The following is a 13,205-nucleotide window of genomic DNA, read 5'->3' as shown; positions in this document are numbered from 1 at the left end:
ACCACTTCCTTGCCAACCACCTTGTCCACCACCACTGCTGCCACTCCAACCTGCAATAAAATTATAAAGGAAATTATTAAAAAGTTATTAATGAAACAAAGGAAGATAGTTCAGAACCTCTGATCATAAAAAAGTTGACCTTCTGTATTTTTGAAATCTTTTAATTAACTCCGAAAAGAGAACCGCAAAAACAACCTGAGGATGCAGACTGCGAACCGTTCCAAGCACCTTGAGCAGCAGCACCCCAGCCACCTGGGGCATCACCACTTGGACCCCATCCTAAAATTTTCGTAATTTATAAAATTACCGAGTGAAGCTCTCTACAGAAATGTGAACACTTCCTCTCCAGAAAAAAAAACAAACCTCCAGCTGAAGCACCATACCCCCCATAGCCTCCACCATAACCACCACCACCTGCAACATTATCACAGCTAAATAAAAAGCTAAACAAAACTATCACAGCTAATTTTTGCAAGCTTGTAAAAATGATGGCAAACCAACATATCCCTGGAGATTACTTCTACTAACATTACCTCCAGAAGGTGGTCCCCACTGACCACTAGGAGGACCACCAGGTCCACCCCACGCTCCACCATAGCCTCCTGGTCCACCGCCATATCGATCAGGTCTCATTGTACCTCGTGATCGTCCCATTCTCTCTGTACGCTCTCGATCTAGTTGCTGAGCCTACAAAAATTTGTCGTTTAAACCTTAAAAATTAAAAATAAACCTACTTAAACATGGAAGTATCAAACTTAACCTTCGCCATCTCTTCTTTGCTTAAAGCTTTCTTCACATCACAACGATAATTGTGAATTTGATGACTTTTTTGCAGCACACATTTATCTACCGGATCATAATCATCAAAGGAGATAAAAGCGAATCCTCTCGGTTTCCCGGTATTTTTGTCAGCTATAATTTCTACCTGCAACACTAATATAGAAACAAGGAACAAATTTACATAGCCAAAAAGCAGTTCAATTCCATCTTAGCATAAAATCACATTTGCATAGAAACTATTACCCATTGTAGTTTCCCACTATTTTTCACTCCTGTCATCCATCTATCAGCTTTTTTTCAGATTTTTCAACACGGGTTTGAACTATCACCGAATATTTTCACAATCACAATAACTTATTAACCTTTAACCGATGTTGGAATCCACTGATGAAATTCCGATGTATCATATCTATTTTCAGCTCCCTAACCAAAAACTTATATCATGATTTTTAGCTTGAAAATGAATTAAAATCACCTTCAATACTTTGCCAAACTGACTGAAATAATCTTCAAACATTTGTTCGGTATGCTCCTCACGAACACCGGAAACATACAATCGTTTGGAGGAAACATTTGCTTCGCTACGAGCCGACTGATCACGCGGTACAGCTCGTTTTGGATCAACAGTTTTTCCATCAATCACATGTGGCCTAGCCGCCATTGCTGCATCAACCTGAAACACTTTTTATTCATAGCACGGCAAGAAATATAGACACCTATGTAACGCAACTATTCCACAATAAAGAAGAAAAGGTTCTCATCTAAAATCAATTTGCTTCACTGTTTAAAAGCCTAAAGAAGAATCCGGATTTCGAATGTCAAAAACTTGCCTCGGATTGCTTGGAAAAGCTAACAAATCCAAAGCCCCGTGAACGCTTTGTTGCTGGATCTCTCATCACAATGCAATCCACTAGCTCACCCCATTGAGAATAGAACTCCTTGAGTGCTTCATCAGTCGTTGTTGCCGACAAACCACCAATGAACATTTTCCGGAACTGCTCTGGTTCAAGTCCATCGCCCTAAACACTTTAAAAAATTTTGCATTCGACCAATCTCACACCACCCAACACAAGAAAAGAAGAGATGCTGAAGTTTCAAGACAGAAAGCACAGGATGGATACATGCAGCACCTGTTTTAACTGTTTAACTTATTTGAATTCAACTTTAGAAACTAGTGCTCGTGAAAAATACAGCCTTTATTATCCACAGCTTTGTTTACTGATTTTATCAGTCGAAGCCATTTTTGTTTCTTCACAGCAAAACAAGTATCACAGATAGCCACCGGTGTTAACAGCGCAATAAAGGGGGATTACATCTCACCTTAGTGGACGTGTCTTACCTGTTCTTGCTCGTACCTTTAACTCTCCTCCCGATAAACAAAACTAAAGTAAAGTCTTACACCATCTTCAGTCTTCACCATCGTTCTCTTTGTTTCTAAGTCTCGACAGTAGTGATAGTAGAGGTAGTAGTAGTAGTAGTAGTAGTAGTAGTAGTAGTAGTAGTGTACGGTCACTCCCTCTTTGATCACGTAAAGTACATACACTGGTTGTACCAAATGACGTATATATAGGCTGATCTCTCACAAAATACTGTATGTCACTGATAACTGATCTCACAGCAATATCTAAAGGTATATAATACCAATCAATATATAGGACCAAATAAATCGTAACGCTTTGTTAAGTATTCAGAAGTACTACAGCTTACCATCTTTCAAACGTGAAGTGGATTTCACGTTAAAATAAAATGAGAAAAAAGTACTAATGATATGCCTAACCTCTCCTTACCTGATAAGGATTTAGAATTAAAACAATATTTACCGAAAGCTTTCGAAGAAATTTTCAATCAGGAACAAACAGTTCCCGAAACTTCTTTCAGACACGTGCAACGAGAACACTCCAACTTCCCTTCTCTCTTCACCTGATGTCCTCACCAATACACAACTCCAAAACCAACCTTGCTCTTTTCGGCGTAACGCGTGTTGAGAATACACCACTTTAATCCAAACACACAACTCCTACAAATAAAAAGATGAAAATTCGTGAAGCACTCCAATTAAGTTGAATCATGCAGATCATAATTGTCCCAAGCAGTACTTTTATTCCACCACAGTAATCTATAGCTAGACTAACGATAGCAATGCGTCACCTATCTAGAACAATGAGCCAAATAAATATACGGACACATTAACCAACATAAATGCACAAACTGGGGCCCACCATTAGAATTCTAAAATAAATACCGATGGTCTGAAACTTTTTCGGCAGCCAACAGTAGCAAAAACAACAAATGGAAAGTCATTTCGAAATTTTATACTACACAATGCTTCACAATGAAGGGAAAAGCAACCGAAACAACAACTGCAATAATAAAAAATTTGAGACACAGACAGTGTGAAAACGCCGGAACTACAAAAGACTGTAAAAATGATACTGCGTGAATTTCAGCAAACAATAAAATGATCACAAGATTATAGAAGAAAACTGCTAAGTCTACAGATATTACAGAAAATGATGCGAAAATGCATGTAACTGTCAGAAGATCGAGAAGGAGCGAACTACACTTTTCCCAACATCTCAACATTTTCACAACTTTCTTAGAAGAAAATGGAGGCACAGCAAAATTGAAACACAGTAATGTTTGTAAAGAATTGAAATACAGAACTTGAAATGGCTTAAAATCTGCACTTTAAGGACTACCTACTGAGATCGTTGGAAAAACCATGGAAAAAAAGTATCAGCAGTGAAAAGATGTGTGCCACATTTTCGTAATCCACATTTTCAATAACCTCGACCGCCCCAACTGCCGCCTCCACTTTGTCCACCTGATCCACCCCATGACTGCGCAGCACCCTGCCCGCCGGTGCCCCAACCTCCTTGGCCGCCACCTTGTCCCCATCCTGCACCTGAAACACAGAAATACGTAAGTACTAAAATTACTTTTTTTTTTTGACACACTGATACTACTCTCGTTTAGTAAAGCTGATCAATCATAGGAAGAGAGAAGAAATGACCCTCGCCGTTCCAAAAACAATGATTTACTCCAGCTATAACGTATGAAAATAAGTAAAATTAATTTTAACTAATTTGAGAATACAAAATAACTTGGGAATAATTTCCCAACCTGCACCGCCGGATGGTGCTCCCCATCCACCCTGCGACGGTGGACCTCCCCAACCACCACTGCCTTCACCGCCCCATCCCCCTGAAATTTTAAATTTAAAATTTGATTAAAAAGCTTTAAAGCACAAAAACGATCATTTTTAGGAATTAAGACGAATAATGAGTCAGTTGAATGTGTCAAAATGCAAGCTTCCTTTAGCAGCAGGGGAAAGACAACAGCGATGACGGTTTCAGTACCAGGTCAATATAGAGTCAATTTAATGGAAGTTCTAATTCAGCAAGAAAAACCGTGTATAACATAATGATACCTACCCAGAGCTGCTCTATTAATTCTGGGAAAGAAATGAGTATTGGTCAACTAAATGAAGGGATGGATATTATTTTTAGAAAGATAAACTGATAATACACAGAACTCACGACCGCCACCGGGTGCACCACCGTAGCCACCACCATAACCTCCTCCATAGCCACCTCCTACAAAGCAAAGCTTAAGTAAACTATTCTAATAATAATAAGAGAAACTATATTTCTGTCATCTTCGAAAAACAACAAAAACATCAAAATTAATAAAACAGTTGACAACTACTCTACCTGACGGTCCCCACTGACCACCACCACCTGCTCCATAACCACCAGGTCCGCCGGGACCAGCGCCCCATGGTTGTCCACCATAACCACCTCTATCTCCAGCGGGGCCCCATCCACCACCACCACGTCCCATTGGTGGTCCTCGAGAGCGTGCTCCTCGATCCATTCGTTCACGTTCCTGTTGTTGAACCTGTACATACATTTTAGTACCAAAATCCAACCCAGTGATACCAGGGGTTACTCCGTTGATTTTGGCCCCAGACTTATAGTTAATACATGGCCATGACTCATAAGTTATGCCGACAAGCGTTTTCCGAAAAGCGACAATGAGGTATAAAAATGTACCATTTCGTATCCCAACATGTTATGGGATTATGCTAGAATTTCCTGTGTCTAAGAAACTAAGAAAAGGAACTAAATAATCAAGGCAAACACGATCATCAAACGACAATTATTAAATACCTGATGATGAAAATTCTAAGCTTTAAGAAAAATACCTTTGCCATTTCCTCCTTACTGAGCGCCTTTTTTACATCACAGCGATAGTTGTTAATCATATGGCTTTTGATTAAAACACATTTGTCGACAGCGTCATAGTCATCAAACGTTATAAAAGCAAATCCCCTCGGTTTACCAGTGTTTTTATCCGCAATTATTTCACACTGTAATACTAGAACTGTAATACTATTCACACTGTAATATTGTAATACTACTTCCAAAATCCTGTTTCCTCATTTGTAATTAATGCCACCTCCCATTTAAGGAAATTAGAAATTTGTCTCCTATTTATTTCATTAACAAAAGTATGAAAATTCATCAGCGCCAACATTGACTTTGCTCCACAGTACTCATACAGGTTTTGAAATGACCATGATTAAGCTAATCGCAATCGTTCCAAAAGTTAAAATCTCCACGCTTAACCTACAGCCACAGCTTTCACAGAAGACACTCAAATTATGCATCAAAAGTGAAAATGTTTCAAAAATGAAATCTGGATTTAAAATGTCAAGGACAATGAAAATAAAAGGATAGACGCAGAAAAGAAATCAGTAAACATGATGGCATCAGAAATGTATGCTACATACAGAGAAAGTGAACCCGAGGAAGTAAGTCATTCGAAATATTTGAATCAGTTCCTACCAGTACATGTGATGACTACGTTAGAATACTAAAAAAGACCTTCAAAATGTTGCCATATTTTCCGAAATGTTCCTTGAACATATCCTCCGTGTGTTCTTCCCTTACGCCAGATACATAGAGTCGTTTCGACGAGATATTCGCTTCACTTCGTTGCGACTGTTCGCGTGGAACCGCCCGTTTAGGATCGACAGTTTTACCGTCAATGATGTGTGGCCGATTTGCCATGGCCGCATCTACCTACAACAAGAAATAATTACTCGTTCCAGTTCTCTGAGCAAAATCGACATATTTGAATCCTTTGACACTAAATCATAGCTTCTGTTAATTTCATGTAATGAATCACCACTATATGAACCAATATAAATTATTTCTTTTGGGTGCGTTGTTGTTAACAACTGAATCAAACTTCCTACGTCGGAAATTCATTGTACTGCTAGCTGCTGCCAGGAATCAAAATCATTAAATATCATATTCATGGCATGTTTCTTAGACTATTCCAGTGAGTGTTGTAATTTCCAAAATAAAGCTGACAGTTTTTTAAAATTCAAAATGAAGCATATAATTTTAGCAAATTTTTTTGTATGACAAGCGTCAGTAACTTGTAGCCTGACCAGCAAGTATTACAGTTAAATCATAATGGAACCGATAATCGAATCACATTCATAACAACCATAACAATAAACCACAACTGAATTGAATGTTTTGGTGGCTTTTACCGTGCTGAGGGATGCCTATGGAGATAACTGTAGCATACCTCGGATTGCTTCGAGAAGCTCACAAATCCAAAGCCACGTGATCGTTTTGTTGCTGGGTCACGCATCACAACGCAATCCACCAAGGTACCCCACTTTGAATAAAATTCCTTGAGTGTTTCATCAGTGGTAGAGCTTGTAAGTCCACCAATAAACATCTTCCGATATTGTTCTGGTTCGAGGTTTCCACCAGCTGCATCCTTAACAGAATCTATTGAATCGACCCTACTTCATGAAATCAGAAATCGGCATATGAACTCCGTATTCGTTTTTCGGACCATGCTAGAAGTTTCAAATCTTTGGCGTTCTCCAAAACAGACTGCCTTACGACTTTACCACTTCAAGAAATGACAAACTTTACCAGCAGTACTGATCACTACTGCCAGTACTAGCATGGCATCCGATTCATGGAAATGATTTTTTGAAAACATGGAAAAGTTGAAAAATGGGTGCATGGAAGCCACCTGATCTTATGCTGCACTTTTACCTGGTTATGGAGTGAACTTACTATTATCCTGAACTTTGATTAATCCTGGAGGCTTATCCTGAGTCCTGTTTAATAATGGATCTTAGGGTAGCTTAATAAATAACTTAGACACATTCCTTGATATATGCCTGCCTGTTGTTTCATAGCTGTGCTTCTCTCCATGTTAACTGCCTGCTTGCTTTACTTTGGCTCATTAAGCCAAATTAGTAACAAATAACATGTAAACAACGAAAAAGTCAATAAGATACGCGAGAGCAAAAGGAAAAAACTAGAAAGTAAATGCTAAAGTAGTAAAAGCCTTACTCCGTTTTCTTCAGTCTTCACCATCGTATCTGTGTCTGTTTTGTGTCACTCTCTTAACACTGACTGTCTCTCTGATAGTGATTAAGTGAAGTTATCGAGATCCCCTCACAACAAGTCAATAGAAGTACAATAATGTCTCTCTCACTGATTCCTGATTCTTGCCTGAATGCCTGCCTGATAGTGATCCTGATTTTTATACCGACAGATAGAGCTTTCTTTTCTCAACTTAGCTGGCTGGCACACCCAATGCCTTAACACAATCTACAATGTGAAAACAGTCTTCATTCAACACAAATTCATGCAGAGAGATGGAAAGAGTTTTGATAAAAACGACTGGTTTCAATCCAGCTTTACCTCCTAAGCCTTCAGGCTTTACCTTCTAAACCATACTAAATGTCTAAGCTGAAAATACAGACTGGACGGCATAACGAAACTTCCACTACCCATCATGTCAACCAGACTTTTGTCTCCAGCTCAGCTCGGTGGTCCCCGTTCCCTTTCCCCCTTCCACATGACCTCCTTTCTTTTCCCCCCTCCCCCTCCTCCTTTAACTCTCACACCTTCCGCACCTCAACCGTTGTTCATTACTACCACCTCTCTCACATTTATTGTGATTTTCCACACAATTAAGTAAAATTTATCAAAACATGGATAAATGATCCAAGGATAGCGCCATACCGATCAACCGACCGACCACGAAATCTTGAGTAAGGAAAAAACACAGCAGTTGAACCCTCGCCACAGACGTCACAATCCCTCAGGTAATCCTCCCTAAAATATCAATATCGATTAGACTTGCGGGATGTTTATGACAACCGCACGTCTCAAAGCGCTATTTCGAAAGGGGGTGAAGAGACAACGAACGAATAATGCAGTACCGACGAGCAGGTAGATGACGTGTGACGCCGTAGCACACGTGAATTTTGCAACCAATTCGCTGACACAAACTCATGGGAAGAATAATAAATAATAGTGAAATAAATCTACACGATGGGATCTATTGAAGGCTCTTTCGAGCTGAACGGACTCCATTCATAAGTACAGGATGTCAAGGGTCAGGCTACATGCTACATCATCAGTTATTCAGTAATTGTTTTAATGAGTTCCGACCCAACGTCAGCAAACTACCGGACTGCGTAATGATGGTGATTTTGAGCACGAAAATAGCGACCGGAAAAATGGCAATAAATCGATTACTGCTAAATTTTGTCGCAAAAGCCGGATAAACGAATTTCAGTTTTGGATGGATTCAATTTCATCTCAACTTTTTGGCCGTGTGCTTTAACACGTTCGGTCCGTTCTGCTATGTTTATTTCTCGAAATTATTTTAATTGAAAATAGTATATAGCTTCTTCAAAAGGATGCAAATGCAGGCGGAGAAATTATTGAATAGCACAGATTTCTGAGGCTTTAATTCCAATACAAATCTTCGCAGGACGTATTAGTGACCATAAGAAGGAACAAATGCTATTAATATTTACACTGTTCAGTCAAAATTCTGTGACAAGGTAAGCTTCAATAGGCTTATCATGCGAGGAAGATGAAGCACTCAATGTTCTTCGTCGATTTTCGAAACTTTCACCATTATTTTGCGTCCTGATTACCACGTCAAATCCTCGAAAGTTTTAACTTTCTGTTACATATAATACAAGTTTGTAAGTTAAACGGGTAATAGTGAAATGAAGTACGCAAAACAACCATATGTTTTTCCAAACATATGACGTCCGACGGTGAATCAGGGCAACAAATGAAATCAACTTTTAAATTTAAATCTTTTAGTATCAATTATGAATAGTAAACTTATACTACCTTTATTCCTCATCTTTTTGTCTCTTGAGCTTGTTCGTTTCGGGGAGTTTTTCCGGATTATGTCCGATTCGCGTCCTGAATCGATGGCTGCTACAATTGATGGCATACAGGAGGGATCTATTGATTCTCGATCTCGTAATAAATTCGATATCTTTTGCCTACTCCTGAATCATTTTAACTAATGATACCAAAAATTAATGTGAACATTTTTGATATATGAGCATTTTTACGCCCATACAGTAAACTTCGATTTTAAATGTCATCAAAAGGCGCTCTTCAAAGACGCTCAAAATGATTAAATTGAAGGCATTATAATTTTTTCCCTTACTAGGTAAAGCATTTAATCACTGATTAAAAGTGATAAGGACCTGACAGCAATCCTGTAATTAGTAGGCGATGGCGAGTCATCATCTGATTCTATGTGCTTAATATTGGATGGATGTTGAATGTTCCCCGATCCACGACGGTAGTCATGTTTCGAATAGCATCTTCGCTGAATCCCTCTAACATTTCCTGAAATTCCCCTTAATCCCCTTCCTTGTTCACTTCTCATTAACTATTTACTTTTGAACCACTCAGTGACCACTCGAAAGAAGGGAAAATAAGCACAAGGCGCAGAAAATAAAATGTTAAAAGTTGAAGCTTATCTCGACGACCATAACTGCGTGGTGCTATGACAAACATTTGCTGCAAGCTTGAATCGTCTGAACCACTACAACTGTAATCTCGATTATTTTGAGCTGTTTCCTCAACGAAAAATAGCTCTGGCTGAATTGCTAAATCAAGATTTTCCAACTTTGCTGGCATTGAATTATTGTAATAGTAGATCGGTCCCACAAATGAACCTAAAACAAATAACCCAGACAACTATATGATTAACTTCCTATTATTTGAATTTAAGATATAATGATAATAAAATATGAAAGAACTGTTGCTAATCCTTTGCAATCGTCACCGTTCTTATCGTCTACTATTTTCTCCTTAGACAAATAAGTTTATTGAGGAGTTAGTACAAGTTTTATTCTGATATCCGTCTTCAAAATCGGTTTTCCCTTACTATCTGAAGTTGAAATGTAATGGTACTGTAACTTCCTGGAATTCTAGCCATATGCAAAAAGTTCTCGGCAGTTTCTTCAGCAGATTCGTCGTTCCTTACACCGTTAGTTGAAATGACGTCCGGCACCTCGGACAACATTTGAAGAGGAAAAACAAAGAGAGTTTCACGAACTACTGTTCGTGAAATAATAGGATTTCCTTTATTTTTACACTTCTATTTCAGAATCTTTGATTTAACTTAATGTCGCTTTATTGGTCCCCTCAGGTAAGAAATCAATAGAATCAACAAGAAATGAAGATCAGAAATGAGAAATTTGTTCTCATTTCACTTCCACCTTCAAGAGTATCTCTTCAAACTGACGATAAAATATCTCTTACGCTTATCGGATAGCATAAGGATTTGCGCGTGAAATAACTTTCATACTTTAGCATTAGTCCTCTATCTAAATGTACATTTTAACAGCTTTAAACTAAAAGATCTCTATAACCATACAGAAATCGATTCCAAAATCTTTTATCAGTAAACCTCAAATATTCACCAAATATGCAGTCATCATCCGAGGATTTTTCGTAGCCGTTATGTCTGGAATTATTATCCTCTCCTTTCGAGTAACGTCTTCGAATAATAATTCCACATTCCTCAGCAGTTCTGTTGAGACAATGTTGGTGTTGTGGATGCAAAATCTCAACTGGACGAGCTATATGTACAATAGTACCTGACTTCATACTATTCGGTATTCTGTCATTGTACCCGAAAAATGAAATTTCTGTTAATTTCATACTTTCACTATAAAAAAAAAACTATGAAAATTTGGTTCCAATTTGAAATTAAAAATATTGTGGAATGTTGAAGATGTCACAAGTAAGTATGATTGCATTGAAATTCAGAGTTATTGCTGCAGAACAAGAAATATTTCATTTGGTATTGACTTTACCTATGGGCAAATAGTGAATCATATTTTCGGGTAGCCAAGAAATGAGCATTTAAATGCTCAATACGATGATTGTCGCTTAGATGTTCTATTTCGGCAGAAGCAATTAACGGAATCGGTATCATCTTACTTGAACTAGAAATACAATATCACCAGATTATTACATTTCGAATGTACTCAAATAGGGATTGAAAGGAATTAAAACAATACTAGTCTTCCGTAGTTAAATGACAAGGTAGTGACGCAACTTCAGGATACTTTCACTGTCATTCAATAGGAATTTAATTTCTTTTTACACCTGCGATGACTGCAAATTATAAGTTATCGATCAATGTAACCTTACACTTGACTCCAAACACTAGTAGATCGCTGCTGAAGTTTCTGATTACACCGAGCACTGGATTTTGAATTATTGTTTTTTGCTGGTGCATATCGATATCGATTACTCGAGTCTACCGTCACAACACCATTAGCATCACCATTGTTACGGTTTTTGCAATTGCTACTACTGTAATTCGTGTTGCTGTTGTCATGGCTGCTGGCTTCATTATCCAAATCTAATTCCTCCCGAATATAATCGATTATATGTTGTTGGTCCATTTCCAATCGCTGATCAGTGGAAAGTGATGCCTGGAACGACGATATTTTGAGACATTGAAACCTCGGGTAAGCAGTTGTCCCTCAAAATTCAGCCCTCAGAATTTCTGCTCTCACCGGTCTTCAAATGCTTCTTTTTTTGTACCGCTTAAGTCTGCTCTTTGCTTGCCTATGTGCTCGTCGCAGAAGATAGCTTAAGCAGTGCTGTTCCGATATCTGAATGATGGACAAAAGATGTTAACAGTAGCAGTAAAACAATATGAGAATCTTAACTAATAGTGATTACAGCGGTTTCAATTCATTTGAGAAGCATTTTCATGATGCATGAAGGAAAACAGCTTATCACTGAAAACTGCCCTATAATATCGAACAAAAAGAGGATGATGAAAGAAGATTCAGCGGTGTGGATGCATCCAATTTCCAAGGCTTTTATAAACTACACTTGTTGGGTTGTAAGAAATGATAACTAACATCTTCACACTTTATTAATACGGCTGAAGTATTTCCGATCTTTATTATCGGTTGCCCTTTCAATTCTTTAATTCCTTCCATCGTTTTACCGTGCTGTTCGCTTATCACTGATATTGAAAAATACTGCAATAAAAATAAAAACGTGAAAATTCAGCTCGACCTAAATCCAGTTAGTTCGAATTAATGAAAAGGAAGTCGATCAAAGCTAAAGGACATAAAAATATTCTAAAAAAAAAGCTCACTTTATCGTTAAATTTCTGGAAGTTTCCAATTCATACAAAATAAGAGCAATTCTACGACAAGCTTACTAACATCCTTCTTTTGGCTTAAATGGGAAAATATTCATTCACACCAAAATAAGTTAATTTCTGCAAATGCTCCTTATATTCAATTAATTTCTGCAAATGTTCTTTGCAAAAATCTTTCATATTGAAACCTATCTATTGCTATGGGAAAGTAACATGAATAAATGATATCATTTAAATGGATTAAGTTGATATACTTTAACCAACAGTATATTTGCGTTTAGCATAGCTTTATTAAGAACCATCGCATTTATTTAATTTCCTTTTCTTTAAAGTACTAAGAAAATAAGCTTACATTTGGATCATCCTTTGCGATGCAAGACATCTGTTTTGGTGCTTTTTCAATATCTATGATATCTTGTCGTAACAAGCCAACAGTAACCAAGGCATTGATCATGTACAGTAATGCAGCAAGAACCGAACCGATTCCAGCCAATAGCAAGTGCAAGTTGTTCGTAAACTAAGCAATATCAAGGTTTTCGAATAATTGAAACACCTGTTAGAGGGACTCCACATCATCATAGTGTTACAGGAGTTTTCTGCAGCGTTTAATAGTACAAACTGCTTAAAGATAAATTACCGGTCTTCAGGCAAAGAAGCATTACGATTTAGAAATCGAATGATGACTCTACTTTTGCTTATTTAATGTTTATTTAGTTTGTCAAAGATTCTTGCGATAAGTACACTTCATATGTATGATGAAATTTTAAACAACTTCTGAAATTTATTCAGGAATCACTCTGTTTGTAAAAACTTCCGGCTTATTTCGTTCAGAGATTCTATACTCATTCTAAATGCTTTCGTATAATTTAAGGCAATGGAAGTATATTAACCAGCAATTGACACTCGAATCATTCATTTTG

General features: G+C 37.7%; 5 protein-coding genes across 6 annotated transcripts in view; 1 reads left to right on the top strand and 4 right to left on the bottom strand.

Annotated features, from left to right (window-relative positions):
* The window catches only part of LOAG_16552 (RNA recognition domain-containing protein), a 4,052-nt gene extending 1,247 nt beyond the window's left edge, over positions 1-2,805 (bottom strand). Inside the window, exons 1-5 of the mRNA XM_020449203.1 lie at positions 2,601-2,805; positions 1,611-2,404; positions 1,256-1,453; positions 761-925; positions 534-687 (exon numbers count right to left, since the gene is read on the bottom strand). Of these exons, the coding sequence (XP_020307328.1) occupies positions 534-687; positions 761-925; positions 1,256-1,453; positions 1,611-1,766 (673 nt within the window). The 5' untranslated portion in view covers positions 1,767-2,404; positions 2,601-2,805. The remainder of the gene's footprint in view (positions 1-533; positions 688-760; positions 926-1,255; positions 1,454-1,610; positions 2,405-2,600) is intronic.
* Positions 2,806-3,046: 241 nt separating this feature from the next.
* Positions 3,047-7,443, bottom strand: LOAG_08119 (the record flags this gene model as incomplete). 2 transcript variants are annotated; one of them, XM_020447620.1, is made up of 8 exons in its annotated part: positions 3,561-3,685; positions 3,904-3,984; positions 4,320-4,376; positions 4,494-4,680; positions 4,988-5,152; positions 5,670-5,867; positions 6,385-6,582; positions 7,173-7,196. In XM_020447620.1, the coding sequence occupies 8 exons, from the start codon at positions 7,194-7,196 to the stop codon at positions 3,561-3,563; spliced, it is 1,035 nt and encodes a 344-aa protein (XP_020302167.1). The 2 variants fall into 2 exon arrangements, with proteins under 2 accessions (XP_020307327.1, XP_020302167.1); XM_020447621.1 differs by lacking the exon at positions 3,904-3,984 and having other exon boundaries at positions 3,047-3,685; positions 7,173-7,443.
* Positions 7,444-7,974: 531 nt separating this feature from the next.
* On the top strand, positions 7,975-8,398 carry LOAG_08118 (hypothetical protein; the record flags this gene model as incomplete). The annotated part of the gene is made up of 2 exons (XM_003143650.1): positions 7,975-8,060; positions 8,179-8,398. 2 exons carry the CDS (start codon positions 7,975-7,977, stop codon positions 8,396-8,398), a joined length of 306 nt encoding a protein of 101 aa, XP_003143698.1.
* Positions 8,399-8,662: 264 nt separating this feature from the next.
* Positions 8,663-11,094, bottom strand: LOAG_16551 (hypothetical protein; the record flags this gene model as incomplete). Its single annotated transcript, XM_003143649.2, has 6 exons — positions 8,663-8,787; positions 8,982-9,145; positions 9,350-9,474; positions 9,546-9,826; positions 10,577-10,824; positions 10,973-11,094. The coding sequence occupies 6 exons, from the start codon at positions 11,092-11,094 to the stop codon at positions 8,663-8,665; spliced, it is 1,065 nt and encodes a 354-aa protein (XP_003143697.2).
* A 214-nt stretch (positions 11,095-11,308) lies between these two features.
* On the bottom strand, positions 11,309-12,739 carry LOAG_16550 (hypothetical protein; the record flags this gene model as incomplete). The annotated part of the gene is made up of 3 exons (XM_020449202.1): positions 11,309-11,599; positions 12,038-12,160; positions 12,638-12,739. The coding sequence occupies 3 exons, from the start codon at positions 12,737-12,739 to the stop codon at positions 11,309-11,311; spliced, it is 516 nt and encodes a 171-aa protein (XP_020307326.1).
* Between the last annotated feature and the right edge of the window lie 466 nt (positions 12,740-13,205).

The sequence above is a fragment of the Loa loa genome (assembly GCF_000183805.2).
Source record: "Loa loa unplaced genomic scaffold supercont3.7, whole genome shotgun sequence".
Taxonomy (NCBI): Eukaryota; Metazoa; Nematoda; class Chromadorea; order Rhabditida; family Onchocercidae; genus Loa; species Loa loa.
This window is presented reverse-complemented; position numbering and strand designations above follow the sequence as displayed.